Raw genomic sequence first — 25,507 nt, forward strand, 5'->3', positions numbered from 1 at the left:
CCTTATCGCAACAAAAACAACAAACACATTGACAGGACAGCCCGAGCACCCAGACAATGTTGTGTTGTTTCAATATCTCGTTCTTCTTCCACCCAGGTTTTGTTGTTATCGTATATTTTGACAGAAGTTAAGTTCATCAATGAACTGTGTAAAGTCAGGCCTACTCGTCTAAGGAGAGGGGAGGTGGGGTGAAGTAAATGCATTGCCATTGAAAAGGGGTGATTTTCGATTACATTTGTCAATTGCCGGAATGGAGATATCTGTCGATATTTTCTTGGCCAAAGACAAAAGGCATCCTTAATTAATGGCACTGTTACTGCAATGGGGCGTCACAAGAGGAGAGTGTCAAGAGTTTGGCTAACAAACATTAATTTAATTTGTAAATATGCGTATATGTTTACTTAGCTCCGGGCAACGGGGAGAGAAAGTGGAAAAACCAAACTGGGGAGCAAAGAAAATTAGGTTTCATAAAAAAATTAGAAGGCATTTTGGGCCTGTAGATTTTATTTAGCCTTGAAAAAATATTCTTAAAAAATCAACGTTTATATTTAGCCTTCCAAAAATATTTTTAAAAAAATCGACGACATTATTTACCATTAAAAAAATATTTTTAAAAAATTGACGTTTATATTTAGCTTTCTAAAAATATTTTAAAACAATCCAAGTCATTATTTATCGTTACAAAAATATTTTAAAAAAGTCCACATTTATAATTAGCCTTCGAAAAACATTTTTAAAAAATCCACGTTTATATTTAGCCTTTCAAGAATATTTTTAAAAAAATCCACGTTCATATTTAGCCATGCAAAACTATTTAAAAAAAATACGTTTATATTTAGCCTTTCAAGAATATTTTTAAAAAAATCAACGTTCATATTTAGCCATGCAAAATTTTTTTTAAAAAAATTTACGTTCACATTTAGGCTTCGAGAAATATTTTTAAAAAATTGACGTTTTTATTAGCCTTGAAAAATATTTTTAAAAAACCCAAATTTATGTTTAGCCTTCGAAAAATATTTTTACAAAACCCAAATTTATGTTTAGCCTCTAAAAAATATTTTTACAAAATCCAAATTTATGTTTAGCCTCTAAAAAATATTTTTAAAAAATCCGCGTTTATTATTAGCCTTCCTAAAAATATTTTTAAAAATCCAAGTTTATATATAGCCTTTCAAAAATATTTTTAAAAAAATCCATGTTTATATTTAGCCTTCGAAAAATATTTTAAAAAATCCAAGTTTATATATAGCCTTTCAAAAATATTTTAAAAAATCCAAGTTTATATATAGCCTTTCAAAAATATTTTTAAAAAATCAACGTTTATATTTAGCCTCCCAAAAATATTTTTAAAAAATCTAAACGTATATTTAGCCTCCGAAAAATATTTAAAAAAATCCTCGTTAATATTTATGCAACGAAAAATATTTATAAAAAATCCACGTTAATATTTATGCATCGAAAATATTTAAAAAAATCCACGTTAATATTTATGCATTGAAAAATATTTTTAAAAAATCCACGTTAATATTTATGCATCGAAAAATATTAAAAAAAAACACATTTATATTTAGCATTCAAGAAATATTTTAAAAAATCCACGCTTATATTTAGCCTTCAAGAAATATTTTAAAAAATCCACGCTTATATTTAGCCTTCGAAAAATATTTTTTTTAAATCCACGTTTATATTTAGCCTTCGAAAAACATTTTTTTAAAAATTCACGTTTATATTTAGCATTCGAAAAAAAATTTTAAAAAATCCAAGTTTATATTTAGCTTCCGAAAAATATTTTTAAAAGAGCCACGTTTATATTTGGTTTTCAGAAAATATTTTTAAAAAATCCACTTTTTTTAGCCTATATGCTTATTTAGCCTTCGAAAAATATATTTTTTTAAAAAAAATCCACGTTTATATTTAGCCTTCGAAAAATATTTTTTTAAGATCCTCGTTTATATTTAGCCTTCGAAAAATATATTTTTTTTTAAGATCCTCGTTTATATTTAGCCTTCGAAAAATATTTTTGAAAAATCCACATTTATATATAGCCTTTCAAAAAAGTTTTTAAAAAATCCACGTTTTTATTTATTTTTCCAAAAATATTTTTAAAAAATCCAAGCGTATATTTAGCCTTCCAAAAATATTTTTAAAAAATCCACGTTTTTATTTATCCTTCCAAAATTTTTTTTAAAAAATCCACGTTTTTATTTATCCTTCCAAATTTTTTTTTAAGTATCCGCGTTTATATTTAATCCCCCAAAAATATTTTTAAAAAATCTAAACATATATTTAGCCTTAGCCTTATATTTTTAAAAATCCACGTTTATATTTAGCTTTCGAAAAATATTTAAAAACAACATGTTTATATTTAGCCTTAGAAAAAAATTTTAAAAATCCACGTTTATATTTAGCTTTCGAAAAATATTTAAAAACAACATGTTTATATTTAGCCTTAGAAAATTTTTTTTAAAAATCCACGTTTATATTTAGCTTTCGAAAATATTTTTAAAAAATCCACGTTTATATTCGAAAAAAGTATTTTTAAAAAATCCACGCTTATATTCGAAAAAAAGTATTTTTAAAAAATCCACGTTTATATTTAGTTTTCGAAAAATATTTTTAAAAAATCCACGTTTATATTTAGTTTTCGAAAAATATTTTTAAAAAATCCACGTTTATATTTAGTTTTCGAAAAATATTTTTAAAAAATCCACGTTTATATTTAGTTTTCGAAAAATATTTTTAAAAAATCCACGTTTATATTTAGTTTTTGAAAAATCCACGTTTATATTTAGCTTTCGAGAAATATTTTTCAAAAAATACACGTTTATTTTTAGCCTATATGTTTATTTAGCTTCCCAAAAATGCTTATTTAAAAAATCCACGTTTATATTTAGGCTTCGAGAAATATTTTTTAAAAAATCCACGTTTATATTTAGGCTTCGAAAAATATTTTTGAAAAATCCACATTATTTTTAGCCTTTAAAAAATATTTTTAAAAAATCCACGTTTATAAATAGCCTTCCTAAAAATATTTTTAAAAATATTTTTAGGAAGGCTATATATAAACGTGGATTTTTTAAAAATATTTTTTAAAGGCTAAAAATAAACGTGGATTTTTTTTAATATTTTTTAAAGGCTAAAAATAACGTGGATTTTTTAAAAATAATTTTGAAAGCATAAATATAGACGTGGATTTTTTAAAAATATATTTGAGAGGCTAAATGTAAACTTGAATTTTTTAAAATATTTTTGAGAGGCTAAATATAAACGTGGATTTTTTAAAAATATTTTTGAGAGGCTAAATATAAACGTGGATTTTTTAAAAATATTTGTAGGAAGGCTATATATTAACGTGGAATTTTTAAAAATATTTTTGAAGGCTAAATATAAACGTGGATTTTTTTAAAATATTTTTAGGAAGGCTATATATAAACGTGGATTTTTTTTAAAAACATTTTTAGGAAGCCTGAATATAAAAAATATTTTTAGGAAGCCTACATATAAACGTGGATTTTTTTAAAAATATTTTTGACAGGATCATTGATAATCCGCCCTAAGATGGGTCATTTCCGATAAGAATTTCTACATTCACCCCAATAACCTCGTCCTATACCCAAAAATTTGAACATTTCAATATTTTGCAAAGATTTTGTATTGAAATCCAACACCGTATTTGTATTGGATTTTCATTGATGGGTATTGTCTGAATGCATACGTGTGTGTCCGTATTTGTTTGCAAACATTACAAACAATATTCCAATGATTTCGAATCGAGTCCTGTATGAGTATTGTGAGTGAGAGGGGTTGTTGTGTGTGACACTTTACAACAAAAAGGTTTATTATTAGGGATTGCAAAAAAAACAAATGTATATTTCCATTTAAATAAACACAAAATAGAAAGTTGGTGTTTGCCAAAAAAAAAAAAAATCATTTACTTGGACATCTGGACTGGACTAAGGGTGTTGATCTGAGCGAAAGGCATTGATTTATTTATTTGTTGCTGTTGATTGTCGATGCCAAAAAAATTAATTCCAAAAAAGGACATTGGTCCTCTGAGAGGGGATTAGTTGTTGATTTAAATTAAGTTTGTGAAAGAAAAGGATATAGACTTGAGTATAAACACTGATTTTACTTTTGTTTTTATTATCCTTCGAAGTTTGGCCATTCGATTTAGGACAAAATAAATATAAAATATTTGAAGAGAAATCAATAAAAACCATATGTTCGATAATGTTTGAAGGAAAGATTTAAATGGACGCAGTGGCAAGATGGCATTTCGGATTTTTCTGAAGTATTTATTTAAAATATTTTTGAGAGAGCCCCTGTTAAGAAATATTTTTTTGCATATTTTTTAAAAATACTTAATGGGTATTTCGAGATTCGATTTTTTGAAATTTAGAAAAATTTTCCGATTGAGAAGAAATTTTCCAAACAATATTTGTTTGGCTTATGGACGAACCCTATTGAAATTGGTGAGAATCGGTTCAAATTAAGTAGCTCTCATACATATCTTCAACCGATTTCGGTTTGATTGTGCACCAAATGGTCACTATCTCTCTGAATTTTGGCACATACAACCGAATTAAGTCTAAAAACAAGAACGTTAAATTTGGAGAAAATCGGCTCAGATGTAGCTAAACTCCCATGTACAAGTGAGATGGAAAACTGCAACCAACTTCAGACAGCTGTAATTTCTAAGCCTTCCCAAAAATATTTCTAAAAAATCCACGTTTGTATATAGCCTTCCCAAAAATATTTTTAAAAAAGCCACGTTTGTATATAGCCTTCCCAAAAATATTTTTAAAAAATCCACGTTTGTATATAGCCTTCCCAAAAATATTTTTAAAAAATCCACGTTTGTATATAGCCTTCCCAAAAATATTTTTAAAAAATCCACGTTTGTATATAGCCTTCCTATAAATATTTTAAAAAATCCACGTTTACATATAGCCTTCCCAAAAATATTTTTAAAAGTCCACGTTTATATATAGGCTTCCCAAAAATATTTTTAAAAAATCCACGTTTGTATATAGCCTTCCCAAGAATATATTTTTTTAAAAAATCCACGTTTGTATATAGGCTTCCTAAAGATATTTTTAAAAATCCACGTTTGTATATAGGCTTCCTAAAGATATTTTTAAAAATCCACGTTTATATATAGGCTTCCTAAAAATATTTAAAAAATATCCACGTTTATATATAGCCTTCCTAAAAATATTTAAAAAAAATCTACGTTTGTAAACAACCTTCTTATAATTTTTTAAAAAAATCCACGTTTATATATAGCCTTCCCAATTTTTTTTAAAAAAAGATCCATGTTTATATATAGCCTTCCCAAATTTTTTTAAAAAAAGATCCATGTTTATATTTAACTTTCGAAAAAGATTCTCAAAAAAAATCCAAGTTTTTATATTGAACTCCTAAAAATATTTTTAAAAAATCCACGTTTGTATATAGCCTTCCCAAAAATATTTTTAAAAAATCCACGTTTGTATATAGCCTTCCCAAAAATATTTTTAAAAAATCCACGTTTGTATATAGCCTTCCCAAAAATATTTTTAAAAAATCCACGTTTGTATATAGCCTTCCCAAAAATATTTTTAAAAAATCCACGTTTGTATATAGCCTTCCCAAAAATATTTTTAAAAAATCCACGTTTGTATATAGCCTTCCCAAAATATTTTTAAAAAATCCACGTTTGTATATAGCCTTCCCAAAAATATTTTTAAAAAATCAACGTTTGTATATAGCCTTCCCAAAAATATTTTTAAAAAATCCACGTTTGTATATGGCCTTTCCAAAAATATTTTTAAAAAATCCACGTTTGTATATAGCCTTTCCAAAAATATTTTTAAAAAATCCACGTTTGTATATAGCCTTTCCAAAAATATTTTTAAAAAATCCACGTTTGTATATAGCCTTTCCAAAAATATTTTTAAAAAATCCACGTTTGTATATAGCATTCCCAAAAATATTTTTAAAAAATCCACGTTTGCATAAAGCCTTCCCAAAAATATTTTTAAAAAATCCACGTTTGTATATAGCCTTCCCAAAAATATTTTTAAAAAATCCACGTTTGTATATAGCCTTCCCAAAAATATTTTTAAAAAGTCCACGTTTGTATATAGCCTTCCCAAAAATATTTTTAAAAAATCCACGTTTATATAGCCTTCCTATAAATATTTACAAAAAATCCACGTTTATATATAGCCTTCCCAAATTTTTTTTTTTTTTAAAAGATCCACGTTTATATTTAACTTTCAAAAAAGATTCTCAAAAAACCACGTTTTTATATTGCCCTCCTAAAAATATATTTAAAAAATCCACGTTTATGTATATCCTTCCCTATAGCGGGAGAATATAACGGCATCTCCCAATATTCGGTATTTCGATGATTTTAGCGACATTATTTACCGGAATTTTTTCAAATTTGGTATTTGAAGTTTTTATTGGATACTGAAACCTAAGGCAGAAAATTGTCTGAGCACGTCTACGTCTTCGCGTAGCCCCCTCCTTACGATATTCGGTATTTTGATGATTTTAGCTGCATTTTTCACCGATTTTTTTCAAGTTTCACATTTGAATATTGCCTATGCAGGTCCACTTCGTTGATAGACCCTAATATAACGGCTACATGCGGTAGTTTTTAAGATGTTAACACCATTTTTAACGAATTTTATTTATTTATTTATTTTTTTTTTTTTTTGAAAATTCCCAAATTCGGTCCATTCGGCCCCACTTTTTTTACTTTTTTGTTTTTGTTTTTGTTTTTTTTTTATGGTTTAGGAAGAGTTAAAGCCTGTTTTCTTTCGGTCTAATAGTGCTGGATGGTTTCCATTTAACTATCCCATAACAAAAAGTTTAATCCATTTAATTTTTTCAAACATCCTACCCCCTCCCCCTCTTACCACCGCCAATCCTTTACATTCCACCTAGCTGCAAAGAGAGGCACACAGCACAAAAAAAAAACTCCAGCGATTTATTCAAATGGCCATAATTTACGGACAAAAGGTAGGTGATTTTAGCTCTTCAACACCCGACACCATATGGCGATGATTAATATGCAAAATGCTAACAAATTTATGCTATTTTAAAGTCATGGTATAGTGGAGCCCACGGGGCAGGGTTAAGCTAAATAAATAAGGACCACCAGGGGGGAAAGAGAGAGTAACAACCATAACAAATAATTTGCACCTTGGCGGTCGTCCATTTAAGGGCACAGTTGGCAGGCAATTGCTTTGAACTTTCTTGAAGCAAATGAAGTTGAAGCTGTTGGATATTAGATATAAAGAAAAGTTCTCATAAAGCAAACTAACACCACACAATAAATAAAAGGATAACTGGGAAAATGTGTGACCATTTAAAGGAAAGGGGGGAAATGTCCTGTAAATTGGAAGCATTTATGAAACAGGTAAAAAAGCTGTAAGTTCGGCATGGCCGAATTTTGAATATCCTCCACCATTTGATAAAAATTTGTCAATTTTCAAAAAAATAAAATCCGTTAAAAATTCTGTTATAATCTTAAAAATACCGAATGTAGCCGTATATTAGGGTCTATACGACGACGTGGACCTGCACAGGCAACTTTTAGCATAAGCCATTACAATTTTCAAATGCGAAATTTGAAAAAAAATCTGCTTATAATGTAGATAAAAATATCAAAATACCGAATATAGGGAGGTACCATAGGTGTTATAAAACGTGGACCTGCGCAGAATATTTTCTGGCATAGGCTGTAGCATCCATTACGAACTTCTAATAAAAAAAATGAAAAAATTCCGGTAAATAATGTCGATAAAATCATCAAAATACCGAATACCGTTATGTGGAGACTATATCAGGACGTTGACCTGCAGAGACAATTTTCTGTCATAGGCTGTAAGACCCATTACGAACTTCAAATACCAAATTTGCACCAATTCCGGTAAATAATGTCTCTAATATCCTAAAAATACCCAATATCGGAAGGTACCGTTATATGGGGGTTATACGAAGACGTGGACCTTCATGGCCCATTTTCTGCCTTATGGTGTAGTTTCTATTACGAACTTCAAATACCAAATTTGAAACAAATCCGATAAGTAATGTCGCTAAAATCATCAAAATATCGAATATCGGAAGGTACCGTTATATGGGGGCTATACGAAGACGCGGACCTACTTAGCTCATTTTCGGTCTTGGGCTGTAGTATCTATTGCGAACTTCAAATACCAAATTTGAAACCATTCCGGCAAATAATGTCGCTTAAATCATCAAATTACCGCATATCGGGAGGTACCGTTATATGTGGGCTATGCGAAGACGTGGACGTACATGGCACATTTTCAATACCAAAAGTCCTGCAGACATAGTACACATTTGAGTAAATTTTTAGCAACCTACTTCATTTTTATCGGAAGCTAGAGTGATTTCCACAGACGGACAGAACGACAGACGGACGGACATTGCTAAATCGACACAAAATTTTATGCTGTGGGATCTAAAATGTACATTTCGAGGTGTTACTAACAGAATGACAAACTTAATATACCCTCCATACTATGGTGGAGGGTATAAAAATGACCGTCGATGGAACTATTTCATTTTTATTAGGAAAAAATTTGATTATGGAAAATTTGGTTTTCATGAGTAATCTCGCAAAAGGATGTCCTTTGGGCCATGAAAGGACATTTTAACAAAATGGTGATTCGGTGACCTCTTTCTTCGTGGAAATGTAAAGTTTACAACGAGGACTTGAACATTCCTCCTAGAAATTCAGGGTTCATGATTATACGACTGATTTCCTTCTCTTTCTCCAGTTCTTCCTCTCTCTCTCTCTCTTTCTAATATGTCACTACTTCTCTCTCTCTCTCTCTCAATCTCTCCTTCTTTCTTTGCTCAATCTCTTCCCTTCTCATTCTAAGTCTCTCATCTGTTCTCTTCCGTTGATTCTTATCTATCTTATCTTCATTCTCTTAATTATACCCTACACCACATAGTGGTAAGGGTATTATGTCTTTGTGCATTTGTTTGTAACATGGAGAAGGAAACGAGATAGACCCATAGTTACTTTTGAGAACCTTCATAGAATCACTTTCTGAGTCGATTTATGCATGTCAGTCCGTCTGTCCGTCCGTCCGTCCGTCTGTCCGTCCGTCCGTCCGTCTGTCCATGTATTCTTGTGAACAAAATGCAGGTCGCATTTATTATCCGATTGAGATGAAATTTTCCAAACAATATTTTTTTGGTCCAAGGACGAACCCTATTGAAATTGGTGAGAATCGAATCAAATTTAGATATAGCTCCCATATATATCTTCATCCGATTTCGGGTTAAATGTGCACCAAATATCCACTATCAGTCCAAATTACCTGAATTTTGGTACACCCAACCGAGATCGGCCTAGAAGCAAGTATATCAAATTTGGAGAAAATCGGTTCAGATATAGCTATAGCTCCCATATATATCTTTCATCCGATTTGATCTTTAAGTCCCTCACATTCCTACTATGCACTCCACAACCGTGATATTTGGTACCAGGTATTAGATGGAGCACAGAAATAGCTGTTTTAAATTTTATCGAAATCGGTTCAGATTTGGATATAGCTCCCATATATATCTTCATCCGATTTCGGGTTAATTGACCACCAAATGGCCAATATCAGCCCAAATGGCCCGAATTTTGGCACATGTGACCGAGATTAGCCTTAAAGCATATACAACAAATTTGGAGAAAATCGGTTCAGAAACAGCTATAGCTCCCATATATATCTTCATCCGATTTCGGGTTAAATGTGCACCAAATGTCCACTATCAGTCCAAATTACCTGCATTTTGGCACACCCAACCGAGTTCGGCCTAGAAGCAAGTATATCAAATTTGGAGAAAATCGGTTCAGATATAGCTATAGCTCCCATATATATCTTTCATCCGATTTGGTGCCTCTCACATTCGTAATATGCACTCCACAAGAATGATATTTGGTACCAGATATAAGATACAGCCCAGAAATAGCTGCTTGTAATTTTATCGAAATCGGTTCAGATTTGGATATAGCTCCCATATATATCTTCATCCGATTTCGGGTTAATTGTGCACCAAATGGCCGATATAAGTCCAAATGGACTGAATTTTAGTACATCGGACCAAATTCAGCCTATCAGCAAGTATATCAAATTTAGTGAAAATCGGTTCAGATATAGATATAGCAACCATATATATGTTTCATCCGATTTAGAGTTTTAGTCCCATACATTCGTAATATTCACTCCACAACCGTGATATTTGGTACCAGGTATTAGATGGAGCACAGGAATAGCTGTTTTAAATTTTATCGAAATCGGTTCAGATTTGGATATAGCTCTCATATATATCTTCATCCGATTTCGGGTTATATGTGCACTAAATGGTCAATATCAGCCCAAATCAACAGTCTAGAAGCTAATACGTAAAATTTGGAGAAACCCGGTTCAGAGATAGCTATAGTTCGTAAAATGCACGATAGAATTAGATAGAATTTGATTTTGTACCAAATATCTCATAGAGCTCTGAAATGCCCTGAATAAACCTTTTTACGAGAGCTCTACTAAATATGCATAGTGGTGTAGGGTATCATATAGTCGGCCCCGCCCGACTTTTGAGCTTTCCTTACTGGTTTTCATTTAATTTTAGTTAGATCTTTTTTTCTCTTCCACTTACCGTTATTATGATTGAGAAAAGCATTTTCCGCATCTGTCAAATGATGACTATTGGAACCGCCAGCTGCCTGTTGATCCGTTGGATTTGGTGTTGAATAATCATAGCCAGCACTGCTGCCACCGGTACTACCGGCTATTGACTTGTAAACATGTTGTGACAATTGTTGATGACGCATTTGTTGATGTTGTTGTTGCTGCTGCTGCTGTTGTTGCATAGCCGACGATGTTGCCGCCGACGAGGTATAGGGATTATTGTAAATATTACGGGTATCATTCGATGATGACGATTGATTTGTAGCTCCCAGGCCATTAACCGGGAAATGACGGGATTTGGCTGCAAGGAGAAAGGAGTCATGGGGGAAATTAATAAAAAAATTGAAATTATTTATATTAAGATAAGGAATATTTTTATAGGATAACATAGCAATAATCGTGATTTTTTTTTAAAGAATATTGGTAAAAAGAAATCAAAATTTCAAAGTCTGGTATTTTTAAAATATTTTTTTCAAAATCTGTGAAAAAGTTAAAAACATTATTAGCGCAGCCTATTATCAAAAAAAAAAAAAAAAAATATTTAAAAAATCAACGGTCACAGTAAGCAGGCTAAAAAAAACTTTTTTTGAATATAATGTGAAGGGAAGGATTTTCATACCCTATAGAGGTACCTTATAGAGGGTATATTAAATTTGTTATTATATTTGCAACACCTCGATATTCGTCGGGGACACTATGATTTTTGATTTTTGTCACATTTTTCGACTTGGTATTTGTTGTTAGTAATGGATTCGAGCTAAGATGACAGGATATTGGTTATATAAGTCCAATTTTCCGTATAGCCACCATATAACGGTACCTCCCGATATTCGGTATTTTGATGACTTTCGGCATATTTTTTAACAGATTTGTCTTATAAAAAATATTTGTAGATATTTGTGTGTAATGGATTCCCGTATAGCGGTACCTTCCGATATTCGATATTTTGATGGTTTAACCCACAATTTTCCACGGATTTGTCTAAATATTGGTATTTGTAGTTGGCAGAATATTGAATATTTAGGTCAACGTTTTACTATAGTACACATATAACGGTTCCGTCGGGTATACAGTATTTTGACGATTAAAGCCGCATTTTCTAATAGATTTACTTTAATGTGGTTTTAAAAAATAAAACTCTGATTTTAAAAATATTTTATAAGAAATCTCTAAACGTAAGATTTCTTAAATAAATTTTAGGAATATTTTTACTGTTTATTGACTTTATATTTTTTTTAAATTCTTTAAGCGACGATTTATTAAATACTTAATAACATGCCTTAAAGTCGGATTGTTATAATATTTTTTTAAGTTTTTTTTTGATTTTTTTTTTAATTTTTTTTTTTCTATATAATAAATCTATAGTCGTGGAATTCTCTTGAATATTTTTTTTAAATTCTCCCAACGTGGACTTCGAATAAGATTATATTTAAAAAACAAAAAAATAATATGGATCTCTTAAAAATATTATTTTTTTAAGAATTCTCTAGAGGCGCATTTAAAAAAATGTGTTTTTGTTCTCTTATGTCCTCTAAACGTCGATTTTTTTCAAATAATTTTTGAGTATATTTCTGGAAACATGAACTTTTGCAGTATTCAAAAACGTGGATTTTTAAAAATACATTTTTTTAGAATTCTCTAAATATTGATTTCATTTTTTTTTTTTTTTTTTTTGAAAAATCAATGAACGTGGAGTTTTTTAAATATTTTTTTTTTGAATTCTCTAAACCAAGATATTTGAAAAATATAGTTTTTAAATAATTCTGTAAACGGTTTTTTTTTAATATTTTTTGTTTGAATTCCCTAAATATTTGAAAAACATTTTTTTAAATATATTTGAAAAATTTTTTAATATATATTTTAATAATTCTCTAAACCTAGATATTTGAAAAATGTTTTTTTAATAATTCTGTAAGCGTGGATTTTTTAAATATTTTTTTTTGAATTCTCTAACCCAAGGTATTTGAAAAATATATTTTTTTAAATACGTATGTAAACGTGGATTTTTTTTAAATATTTTTTTAATTCCCTAAATATTTGTAAAATATTTTTTTAACATATTTTCGTAGAATTTATTAAACCTAGATATTTGAAAAAATATTTTTTTAAAATTATTGTGTAAGCATGGATTTTTTAAACATTTTTTTTAATTCCCTAAACCTAGATATTTGAAAAATATTTTTTTTAATATTTTTTTAACATGAATTTTTTAAATATATATATTTAGAATTCTTTAAACCTAGATGTTTGAAAAATATATCTAAACCTGGATATTTTTAAAAAATAAATAATATATAAATAATTGTGAAATTTGTTTAGATATTTTTAATAGGCTACTAAATATTGATTTGGTACTGATGCTGTTAAATTAAAAAAATAAAAAATTAAATACCAGACGTGTTTTGGGTTTTAAAAAATATTTTTAAACGACCCTAGATTGGATTTTTAATTTTTTTCATGGAACTAAAAAATATGGATGTTTTCATAGAGTATTTGTTCAAAGACTACGAAATGTGGATTTTTTAAAATTATTTCTCCACGGACAAAGATATTTGGATTTGTTAAAGAAATTTGCTGTCGAAGAGCAAATGACGTGGATTTTTGAGGAATATTTCAAAGACAAATTTACGTGAATAGTTTTATAACAATTTTAAGGACCAAGAAATGTTTTTTTTAAATTTTTTTGTAAGGATTTTGTAAAGAATTTTGTTTCAAGGTAATTTCAAGTTTCAAGTTTCAAGAATATTGTTTCAAGGCCATTTGAGAATATATTTACAAGGACCCGCAGAACCTTTTTTTTAAGAATACTTCTTGGAGACAAAGAAAACTGATTTTTATTAAGGCATATTTTTGAAAAGATCGAAAAAATTGAATTTTTTAAAGAATATTTTTAAAAGACTACAAAATAGGACTTTTTATAGATATTTTTTCACGAAGCTACGATAGTTGAAATTTTCAAAAAATAGTTTTCAAGGAACAGCAAAATATAATGAATAACCATATAAGATCAGCATACCAAGATTTATGGATTTTATAAGGGATTTTATTAAGAACACTCACGTCGTTGTGACGACGTGTTTTCACTTTGAAGCTGGGGTAGGTTCAGCGGGGGCCAGAGTCGTCACAAAAATTTATTTGTTAGGACATAAAGAGAGAGAGAGAGCGAAGCAAAAATATTTTCTTAAAACGTTATAAATTTATTTCCTTAAATAACACTAAACACTACACTAAACACAATAAAATCACGTTCAGAACGTTTTACGAAGAACACTAAATCACAAAGTTCAGTCGAAATGTTAATAAACGGGTAGCAGTGGTGGCAGCTTGGCACAGCGGCGGCCCGATGAATAGGCGAGCGACGAATAGAGTGGCGGCAGCTTGGCACAGCGGCGGCCCGATGAATAGGCGAGCGACGAATAGGGTGGCGGCGGCTTTGGCACAGCGGCGGCCCGATGAATAGGCGAGCGACGAATAGTAGTGGCGGCAGCTTGGCACAGCGGCGGCCCGATGAATAGGCGAGCGACGAATAGGGTGGCGGCGGCTTTGGCACAGCGGCGGCCCGATGAACAGGCGAGCGACGAATAGGGTGGCGGCGGCTTTGGCACAGCGGCGGCCCGATGAATAGGCGAGCGGCGAATAGGGTGGCGGCGGCTTTGGCACAGCGGCGGCCCGATGAATAGGCGAGCGGCGAATAGGGTGGCGGCGGCTTTGGCACAGCGGCGGCCCGATGAATACGTCAGCGGCGAGTAGTAGTGGCGGCAGCTTGGCACAGCGGCGGCCTGATGAATACGCGCACGACGAATCGGGTGGCGGCAGCTTTGGCACAGCAGCAGCCCGATGAGTACGTCAGTCGCCGTCAACGCAGCCCGAAGAATAGGGAGTATTGCTACAGCCCTCACTCGACCCTGCGTTCAGTCGCCGTCAACGCAGCCCGAAGAATAGGGAGTATTGCTACAACCCTCACTTGACCCTGCGTTCAGTCGCCGTCAACGCAGCCCGAAGAATAGGGAGTATTGCTACAACCCTCACTTGACCCTGCGTTCAGTCGCCGTCAACGCAGCCCGAAGAATAGGGAGTATTGCTACAACCCTCACTTGACCCTGCGTTCAGTCGCCGTCAACGCAGCCCGAAGAATAGGGAGTATTGCTACAACCCTCACTTGACCCTGCGTTCAGTCGCCGTCAACGCAGCCCGAAGAATAGGGAGTATTGCTACAACCCTCACTTGACCCTGCGTTCAGTCGCCGTCAACGCAGCCCGAAGAATAGGGAGTATTGCTACAACCCTCACTTGACCCTGCGTTCAGTCCAGTCCAGTCACCACAAATAGTCAAGGCTTATTGTTTGGCTTACTAAGACTCAATTCAACCGAGGTTGCGCGCCTTTTCTTCCTCCCAATCACACTTGACTTACCAGCCATCAACAGAAGACTGATCTCGATTGTGTGAAATGCGTCTCCTTTTATACCTTTTTGGCTGGACAACGATTGTTGTTTTCTCATGACAGCAGCTGATCCCAATCTGACAGTTTTGCGTAGTTCCGCCATTTGCCACCAGGGGTTCCAATGTTGTATTTTAAGTATACTTCTTTCTACTAGGGGACGTAAAAATGGTATTTAAAATAATAATGTACCCCAAAAACGAAAGCATGACTTTTGGGCGTTACATGGCATCTCTTCCTCCCTCTGATTTTTGATTCCTTGATTTGCTTTCTCTATTGCTATTGGGTTTCAATAGCCAGGAAGCCCTAGGGTGTTATGTAACCTTTTATTTCTCCGACATGGGCACTTTGGTTCGACTATATCTCGGTCGAATAGGAAGGTATGTTAGAGACCAATTGCAGAAGTTCGGAGAGATACCTTCACTACCCCGTCTGCTGATATTATTATGCGGTACTGCTTGCCATCTTGTTTAACAATTCGCTTCAGTTTGTGTCCCTTTTTCCAATTGTTTTTAAACTTCTCGATACGGATTTGTAGGTTTTCGGGATAATTTGGCAGTTCGAGAAATGTGTTATCGTTCACGGGATTGTCTGTCGAGGACGATGGCGTTGACTCAGTTGGGATTTCAGTGACTGGCAATTTGATTGTACTTGGTGTACTATTATTCTCCTTACTGGGTATAAACACTTCATCGATGGAAGGTTGACTGCTACACAATGTTGGCTGATGAGGTGTCATCGTTTGGCTTGTGGATGATGATGAAGACGACGAGGCTGATGAGGATGAGGATGACGATAAAGACGACGAGGCTGATGAGGATGAGGATGACGATCGGGAAGATATCGATGGTCTTTGAAGTATGGGCTTATATTAGGACACTGATTAGTTTGGGTATTGTCAATTTAATGTCTAAAAATAAAATAAGAAATTATAATGAAATGGCATCACCTAAACGTAAGTGGAACTACAATCAACATTCTACTTCTATGTCTACAATTTAATTTTGTTCTTCATAAAAAGGCTTAATTTCACTTAAGTGCGCGACACGGGTGATGTTGTCTTTTCCTTGGACTACAACGATTACTGGAGATTGGAATTTTTGTACGACAAACGGCCCTCCGTATTTGGGCGCTAGTTTGGCGGCGAAATTTTCGACGGCCTTCGACTGAGGATGTAGACGAACTAGAACTTGCTCCCCAATCTTTGGTTTCCAAACTCGTCGTCTAAGGTTGTACTGTCTCCGCTGGTTTTGAGATGCTTTTGCCAAGTTTCGACGCACTATCTTAAATATTTCTTTCAACTCCTGGGCACGGTCTTCTGGTAAGACTATTCTAGCACCAGTTCCTGTTGTGAGCTGATCATATAATGCCTGGGGCAGTCGCGGTTCTCTTCCTTGTGTCAGGTATGCCGGCGAATATCCAGTGGATTCTGATGCACTAGTGTTTATGGCTAACATTATTTCGGGCAGCATATCGTCCCATGTATTATGTTGTTTCGAAACTTGTGCTATCATTGTTTTCACTGTCCGATTTGTCCTTTCAGTAGGGTTCTCTTGCGGGGTGTAAGGAGCCGTAAGTTGATGCTTTATACCCATTTCTGCTAGGAATTTTTCGAATTGGTTGCTAGTGAATTGGGTTCCGTTATCGGTTATCAATATTTTTGGAACCCCATATCTAGAAATAATTCTTTCTCTGCATGCCTTTATTAATCCCTCTGTCGTAGCCTTCCGCAATGGAACCAACTCCGTCCATTTTGAGAATCTATCCATAATAACGAGTAGCATTGAGTTACCGTGCTTAGATCGCGGTAGGGGTCCTACGAAGTCCGCACAAATAGTGGCCCATGGTTCCTCCGGGATTCTTATCAACATTTCCCCTGCTGGTTTCTGTTGGCTGACTTTATATTTTTGGCAACATTCGCACTGCTGGACATAACGTTTGATGTCCTGGAACATACCAGGCCAAAAATATCGGTTCGCCACCTTGTTGCTAGTCTTTCGCACTCCCAAATGACCTCCGGTGACACTGTCATGATTTTCTCTAAGGACCTGAATCCTTGATCCGGTGGGCACACACAGCTTCCATGGTGTGCAATCTTCATCGTTTATTTGCTTGGGAAAATGTCGATAAACATTTCCCTCAATGATTGTATAGTCTGGATACTTCTTCGGATTCTTGGTTATGGTTTCCTTCAACTTTTCTAGCCATGGGCACGGACTGGTGTCATATTTTACTGTGGCTAGGTCTAACGTTTCCAAAGGTGTTCTCGAAAGCGCATCCGCCACAACGTTCTGTTTTCCTCTACGGTATCTGATCAAAAAATTATATTGCTGTAGCTCGAGAGCCCAACGTGCGAGTCGACCTGTAGGGCTTTCAATAGAATTTAACCATTTTAGGGCCAAATGATCGGTAATAACTATAAACTGGTAACCCTCTAAATAGGGTCTCATGTGTCTGATGCCCCACAGTATGGCTAGACATTCCTTTTCAGTCGCTGAGTAGTTCTTTTCAGCCTGTTTTAAATGTCTGCTGGCGTAGGCTATGACACGTTCCACGTTATCTAACTCCTGTGTTAGAACTGCTCCAAGGCCATAGTTGCTGGCATCAGTTTGCAATATGAACGTCTTTGTGAAATCCGGACAAGCCAGAACGGGGGCTTCAGTTAACTTTGCTTTTAGGTCTGAGAATGCTTCTTGTTGTTCGGGACCCCATTTCCAATGTTTTCCCTTTTTAAGAAGACTAGTCAATGGTTGTGAAATTGTTGCAAACTGTGGGACAAATCTTCGGTACCAAGATGCTACTCCAAGAAATCTTCGTACCTCCTTTACCGATGTTGGAGGTTTCATTTCCACTATTGCGGCAACTTTATCTGGATCCGTCTTTATTCCCTCGCTACTCACAACATGGCCTAAATACTTCGTTTCTTTTCTGAAAAATTCGCATTTCTCAATGTTTATTCTCAGGTTAGCTGCTCGCAATCTTCTGAACACTTCTCTCACGTTCCGCAAGTGTTCCTCAAACGTTTTTCCAATGACGATGATATCGTCAAGGTATGCAAAAGCGTGGGGGTCCATTTCAGGCCCAATCACACTATCTAATGCCCGTTGGAAGGTTGCCGGTGCTGAATGCAAACCGAAAGGCATCACTTTCCACTGATATAGACCTTTACCAGCTACCGCAAAGGCCGTGTATTTTCTGCTCTCCTTCGCCATAGGTATTTGCCAATATCCGTCTTTAAGGTCCAGGCTACTCACGTATTTGGCATCCCGTAGTCGATTCAGTATTGTGTCGATGCGGGGTAAAGGGTAGGCATCTGGAACAGAACGTTTATTCAATTGGCGAAAATCCATACAAGTTCTCCAATTCCCATTTTTCTTTCTGACTAATGTGATGGGGAAACAGTATGGGCTTGTAGACGGCTCTATACATCCTCGTTCTTCGAGCTTTCTCACTTCGGCATTAATCACGGCTTGCATTGCAGGATTTCGCGGAGCATATCTTAATTTAATGGGTCGATCGTCGGTCATTACAATCTTATGTTCAGCTATTGACGATAGGCCATTTAATTGTTGGAACTTAGGGAGTTCCTGTGCCAGAAAATTTTCAACGATCTCACATTGCGTTTTACTCAATTCATCGTTTAAGAATTTAGGTCTGGGGGATACATTATTCGTAGCTGTCATTGTATCTATTACCTCTTTTGATGGGGTTTCCTCTCCTATAGCCACGGTACAATGCTCCGTTGATGTGGTTGGCTTACTTAATTTGACACTTATACCGGCGCAGTGAATGGTCGTGTGGAACTGTTTTAGAAATTCCAATCCCAATATGATGTTTTCCTTGAATTGCGGCATGATGAGAAATGTAACATCTGAGCTTTGGTTTCCAAATGTAACAGGTAACACTGTTGATCTTGTGATGTTCACCGTGGTGCCGTCTGCGAGGATAACATTTGCCTCATGCCGTGAATAAGTAAACCTTTTCTTGATTTTTTTCGCAAATTCTCTTTTTATAAAACAGCTAGTGGCACCCGTGTCGACAGTTGCTTTAATAGCTTTCCCCTCTATTAAGACAGTTGCAGTAAGGCGATATTCTTCACATTGCAATGAGGTAATATTCTGGTTACTCTTCTTTGCCGGGGGTTCATCCTGCTGCGTTTCTGGATTGGATGAGCTTTCGTTTAGCACTTGGTCACCTTGATTGGTGCAATACAGGTTATTTCTAGAGTTGTCCGCACGTCGATTATAGTTTTGTTGATTTCGAGGCTGTTCTGACCGAGAATTATTTGGTATGCTTTCGAGTTCGTCTGCCAAGGAGATCAATTCCGAAAGTGTGGTAAAGTCTTTACGGCGAATGTACCATTGATAATCCGAATGCGCGTTTCTAAAAATTCGTTCCAATTTTTGTTCTTCGGTCATATTGGTGTGCTGCATAAGATGCTGTATAGAGAGTACATATTCCTTAAACGGCTCCTTATTACGCTGTATCCTTCTCCTAATTTCATCCTCCAATTTCTCAAAGTATCTCGGTGGCAAAAAGAATTTCAGAAAATCACTCTTAAATTCGTTCCAGGTAGTCCAGTGTCGGTTGTTGTTCCTTAGCCAGATTAAAGCTTTACCTCGTAACAACTCTGGCATTACTTTAATTATTTGATTCAATTCCACGATGTACATTTCAGCCATTTCTTCTACACGTTCTACGAATCCAATAGGGTCCATTCCATTTTCAAAAGTAACATTCCATTTTCGGATTTGGTCGAGAATTACGAGTAACGACGAATTATTGGATGGCTTGGGCGGAGAATCTTTTTGAAATCCATATTCGGGGTTTGTTGGCGACATCTTCTGTACTTTTTGATCGTTTGTTACCCCTGTGCTTGACTCTCCAGGTGGCCTTTCCGCGGAAATGTGGGGAAGGGCGTACTCTGTTTTTATTGGGGATAATACTATTGCTTCTGCTCCACACGGTGTTACGGTTATAAGGGGTTGTTTTGTGACGGCTCGCAATGTCGGCGATTTGGTCGGACTGGTACTTTCATGTTTGTTCTGCAACTCTATAAGCCGTCTGTATACATCGGCTTCATGGTCGTTGTGGAGAAATTTAGCCCATCTTTTTCGGAGATCGTCCACTTTTCCAACTGGATCAAGATTGAATTCAGTAAGATATGTTACCAAGTCTTCTTGCTTTAGCATATAGGCCCAGGAGACCTTCAACATTGTCTTTTCGTTTGACATTTTTTTTTTTTTTTTTTTTTTTTTTTTATTATTTTTACTTGTTTCAGTTTTTTTTTTTTTTAACTGTTTTTTTTTTTCACTGGGTTTTCATCTGTACTTGTCTAATTATTGTTCACTCATTTATTTATTCTTTCTCTCTTTTATAGTCCCTGCTCGGGCGCCATTGTGACGACGTGTTTTCACTTTGAAGCTGGGGTAGGTTCAGCGGGGGCCAGAGTCGTCACAAAAATTTATTTGTTAGGACATAAAGAGAGAGAGAGAGCGAAGCAAAAATATTTTCTTAAAACGTTATAAATTTATTTCCTTAAATAACACTAAACACTACACTAAACACAATAAAATCACGTTCAGAACGTTTTACGAAGAACACTAAATCACAAAGTTCAGTCGAAATGTTAATAAACGGGTAGCAGTGGTGGCAGCTTGGCACAGCGGCGGCCCGATGAATAGGCGAGCGACGAATAGAGTGGCGGCAGCTTGGCACAGCGGCGGCCCGATGAATAGGCGAGCGACGAATAGGGTGGCGGCGGCTTTGGCACAGCGGCGGCCCGATGAATAGGCGAGCGACGAATAGTAGTGGCGGCAGCTTGGCACAGCGGCGGCCCGATGAATAGGCGAGCGACGAATAGGGTGGCGGCGGCTTTGGCACAGCGGCGGCCCGATGAACAGGCGAGCGACGAATAGGGTGGCGGCGGCTTTGGCACAGCGGCGGCCCGATGAATAGGCGAGCGGCGAATAGGGTGGCGGCGGCTTTGGCACAGCGGCGGCCCGATGAATAGGCGAGCGGCGAATAGGGTGGCGGCGGCTTTGGCACAGCGGCGGCCCGATGAATACGTCAGCGGCGAGTAGTAGTGGCGGCAGCTTGGCACAGCGGCGGCCTGATGAATACGCGCACGACGAATCGGGTGGCGGCAGCTTTGGCACAGCAGCAGCCCGATGAGTACGTCAGTCGCCGTCAACGCAGCCCGAAGAATAGGGAGTATTGCTACAGCCCTCACTCGACCCTGCGTTCAGTCGCCGTCAACGCAGCCCGAAGAATAGGGAGTATTGCTACAACCCTCACTTGACCCTGCGTTCAGTCGCCGTCAACGCAGCCCGAAGAATAGGGAGTATTGCTACAACCCTCACTTGACCCTGCGTTCAGTCGCCGTCAACGCAGCCCGAAGAATAGGGAGTATTGCTACAACCCTCACTTGACCCTGCGTTCAGTCGCCGTCAACGCAGCCCGAAGAATAGGGAGTATTGCTACAACCCTCACTTGACCCTGCGTTCAGTCGCCGTCAACGCAGCCCGAAGAATAGGGAGTATTGCTACAACCCTCACTTGACCCTGCGTTCAGTCGCCGTCAACGCAGCCCGAAGAATAGGGAGTATTGCTACAACCCTCACTTGACCCTGCGTTCAGTCCAGTCCAGTCACCACAAATAGTCAAGGCTTATTGTTTGGCTTACTAAGACTCAATTCAACCGAGGTTGCGCGCCTTTTCTTCCTCCCAATCACACTTGACTTACCAGCCATCAACAGAAGACTGATCTCGATTGTGTGAAATGCGTCTCCTTTTATACCTTTTTGGCTGGACAACGATTGTTGTTTTCTCATGACAGCAGCTGATCCCAATCTGACAGTTTTGCGTAGTTCCGCCATTTGCCACCAGGGGTTCCAATGTTGTATTTTAAGTATACTTCTTTCTACTAGGGGACGTAAAAATGGTATTTAAAATAATAATGTACCCCAAAAACGAAAGCATGACTTTTGGGCGTTACATCGTCAAGATTTGGATTTTTAAAGAGTACTTTTTCAAGGATCAAAAAATAGTGAACTCTTTTTATTTATTTATATATTTATTTATTTTATTCATTATTTGTTATTATTATTATTTATTTATTTATGTGTTATTATTATTATTATTTTTTTTTGAAGGACCTCTTGGTCATGTGTTTTTAAGAATATTTTTCAAGGATTTTTGATTTTGATTTTTTTTGAATTACCAAGAAATCTTGTATTTTTTAGTTTTTTTTTTTTTCAAGGACTTTTTTGAATGAATGTTTCCCAAAATCCAGAAACTTGGATTACTTACGAGTTATTTTTTTATTAAAAATATATTTTATATTATTTTTATATATTTTACATAGGCAAGAATTTTCTGCAGAATATAGAACTCCATTCCTAACTTATTTATTAATAATAATTTCATCTCCCTTTTTTTTTTTTTTTTTGTATATTTGTAAGCTGCAATTAATTAAATAATTTTCCAAACCAGTTTTCAAAAAATTTAACTTTAAATCCTTTCAATCCCCCACTTTAAACTACATTTTCATCTATTATTCCCCATCTCTCCACATAGCCAAGTGCCCTGATTGACCTTTTAATAAGCTGGCAATCAATTTTCACATCTCACCCCATCCTCAACTGTTCATTTCCCAAAATGTGCCATGCATGTCTCCCTTAGTGTTGGGCGAGACAGTAACGAGTTGCTCATTAAGTTTGACCCCGTCCCCCGCTCCCCAACACAACACAACAAAAACAACCGGCTACCTTTGCACTTTCAATTAAACAAAAATACAAAAACAAAAAAAAAAAAACTTTCAGCTGTCGGGCAAGCACGCCCCTTTCGGATTTTCACTTCACTAGACCAATATTTAAATGTGGCTTCAATTAAATCATTTAAACAGTTTTTTCATGATTTTTTCAGAAAAAAAAGGAGTAGGGGTAGGGGAGGAGTATGGCAGGGGAGTGGAATACTTTCCCCACTACCATTTGAATGGTGAAAAGTTTTCAATTTTTTGTGCTGTGTGTGCGCTTAATTTGTAGAAACCCAAACCGGTTCAAGTTTTCATGCTTTGTGGTAACGAAGGCAGGGGCGTAGGAGGGTTTAGTTCTTAAATAGATCTGAGGTAACTCTCTGATAATTTGAAATTTTTTAGTAATAATTTTCAACCCGACAAGAATTTTAAGCTCTTTCAATGTAATCTGAAGGGTATCCCAATGAAGCGATATTTCCACGCCCCTGTTTTAGTGTAATGTGAAAGAATTCAACCTCCTCCCACCCCCAAAATGTCCTTTGTACAATTTGCCTTTTGTTGATTTTCACACATGAATTATGAAAATTTTAAATATTTCCACATGTCTCCATCCCACCCCACACCCTGGAAAAGGGGTAAGTAATCAGGAAAAATATTTTATTTTGCTTACACTGAAGCTTTTTTCTCATTGGAGGAAAACTCTTCGTTTCGAACTTTTCCCATTGTCTGTGGTAATAAACGAACGTTTGCTGATGATTATTTGCATATGTGATGACTGTGATGGAATAGCATCGGCAGTGATGGTGGCGCTGCTGCTCCTAAAGATGACGTGAGCAATAGTGTTGGTGATGTGTGCTACACTAACCGGAAATGATGATGCGGAAGCTGTTTTAATGAACTTGCAAATAAAGGACCTTCCATTACACTTTCTCTTTTGTGAGATTTCGTCAATTTCGGGGTTTCTGGACTTTCGAATAGTTTCTCTGATCTCCGGCATGTGTGTGACGGTGCTGTTTTTTTTTTTTGGTTTTTAATTTTATACCCTCCACCATACTATGGAGGGTATATTAACTTTGTCATTCCGTTTGTAACTCCTCGAAATACTCATGTCCAACCCAACAAAGTATATATATTCTTGATCAGAGTAAAATTCTAAGTCGATTTAGCGATGTCTGTCTACCTATCTGTCCGTCTGTCTATCTGTACGTCTGTCTGTTTTAATCACGTTATCTTTCGAATGAATTGGGATAGATGGCTAAAATTTTGCACACATGTTTATTTTTCTAGTAGGCAGGTTGAGTTCGTAAATGGGCCATGTAGGTCCACGTCTTCGTATAGCCCCCATATAACGGTATCTCCCGATATTCGGTATTTTGATGATTTTAGCGACATTATTCACCCGAATTGTTTCAAATTTGATATTTGAAGTTCGAAATGGATACTACACCCCAAGACAGAAAATTGTCTTTGCAAGTCCACGTCTTCATATAGCCCCCATATAACGGTACCTCCCGATATTCGGTATTTTGATGATTTCAGCGACATTATTCAGCGGAATTGTTTCAAATTTGGTATTTAGAGCTCGAAATAGGAACTACAGTCTGTGACCGAAAATTGTCTATGCAGGTGCAGGTCTTCGTATAGGCCCCCTATATCAGTACCTCCCTATATTCGGTATTTGGACGATTTTAGGTACAATACCCACCGAAATTGTTTGAGATGTGGTATTTGAAGTTCGTAATGGATGCTACAGCCTGTGACTGAAAATTGTATATGCAGGTCCAGGTCTTCGCACAGCTCCGATATAACGGTACCTCCCTTTATACGATATTTTGATGATTTTAGCTACATTATTCACCGTTTATTTCAAGTTTCGAATATGGTAATGGCTTATGACAAACAATGCCTATGTAGGCCCACGTCGTATAGACCCCAATGTAACGGCTATATTTGTTTTTTTTTTTTTTTTTAATTTTAACAGAATAAATTAATGATTTTATTGTTTGAAAATTCAGGGTATTCAATGTTCGGCCCGGCCGAACTTACTGCTTCTTAACTTGTTTTTTTTTACTTGTCTTCGCTTTATTAATTATGGATGTTTTAGTTCTGAATTACAGTGTGCGTCAAATTTCAATTTTTTCAATAAATACGGGTAAAATCACGCAGATTATGAAAGAAGAGCTGCAACAAGTAAAAAATCATCTAAGTTCGGCCGAACTAAATTTTTTATACCCTTCACCACTTAAAAGGAACTCGAAATATACCAGTCAAATGAAAACCGTTATAGGGGGGCTATACGATGGCGTGGTCCTGCATAAGAAATTTTCATAGGCTATCTATATCTATTCCATACTTCAAATACGAAATTTGAAACATTTCCTATACGATATCGTAGACCTATATAAACAATTCGTTTACAGGGAACTTTCAGAAGGAACTACTTATGTGGATTTTCAGACAATTATTTTGAAAATGTGGCTAAAATCATCAAAATACCGAATATCGGGAGGGGTTAAGTTCCCCCCTCCCCTTTCCACACTTTAGGAAATTTTCGGATAAAAGTTTCTTGCAATCCTTGTTTTTTAGGCATATAGTGTCTATAGAG

General features: G+C 35.5%; 1 protein-coding gene across 1 annotated transcript in view; it reads right to left on the bottom strand.

Annotated features, from left to right (window-relative positions):
• The window catches only part of LOC131806345 (AF4/FMR2 family member lilli), a 281,623-nt gene that overhangs the window by 112,181 nt on the left and 143,935 nt on the right, over positions 1–25,507 (bottom strand). The window contains exon 3 of the mRNA XM_059130359.1: positions 10,678–11,010. Within this exon, the coding sequence (XP_058986342.1) occupies positions 10,678–11,010 (333 nt within the window). The remainder of the gene's footprint in view (positions 1–10,677; positions 11,011–25,507) is intronic.

This window comes from Musca domestica, unplaced genomic scaffold, assembly GCF_030504385.1.
Source record: "Musca domestica strain aabys unplaced genomic scaffold, Musca_domestica.polishedcontigs.V.1.1 73, whole genome shotgun sequence".
NCBI lineage: Eukaryota > Metazoa > Arthropoda > Insecta > Diptera > Muscidae > Musca > Musca domestica.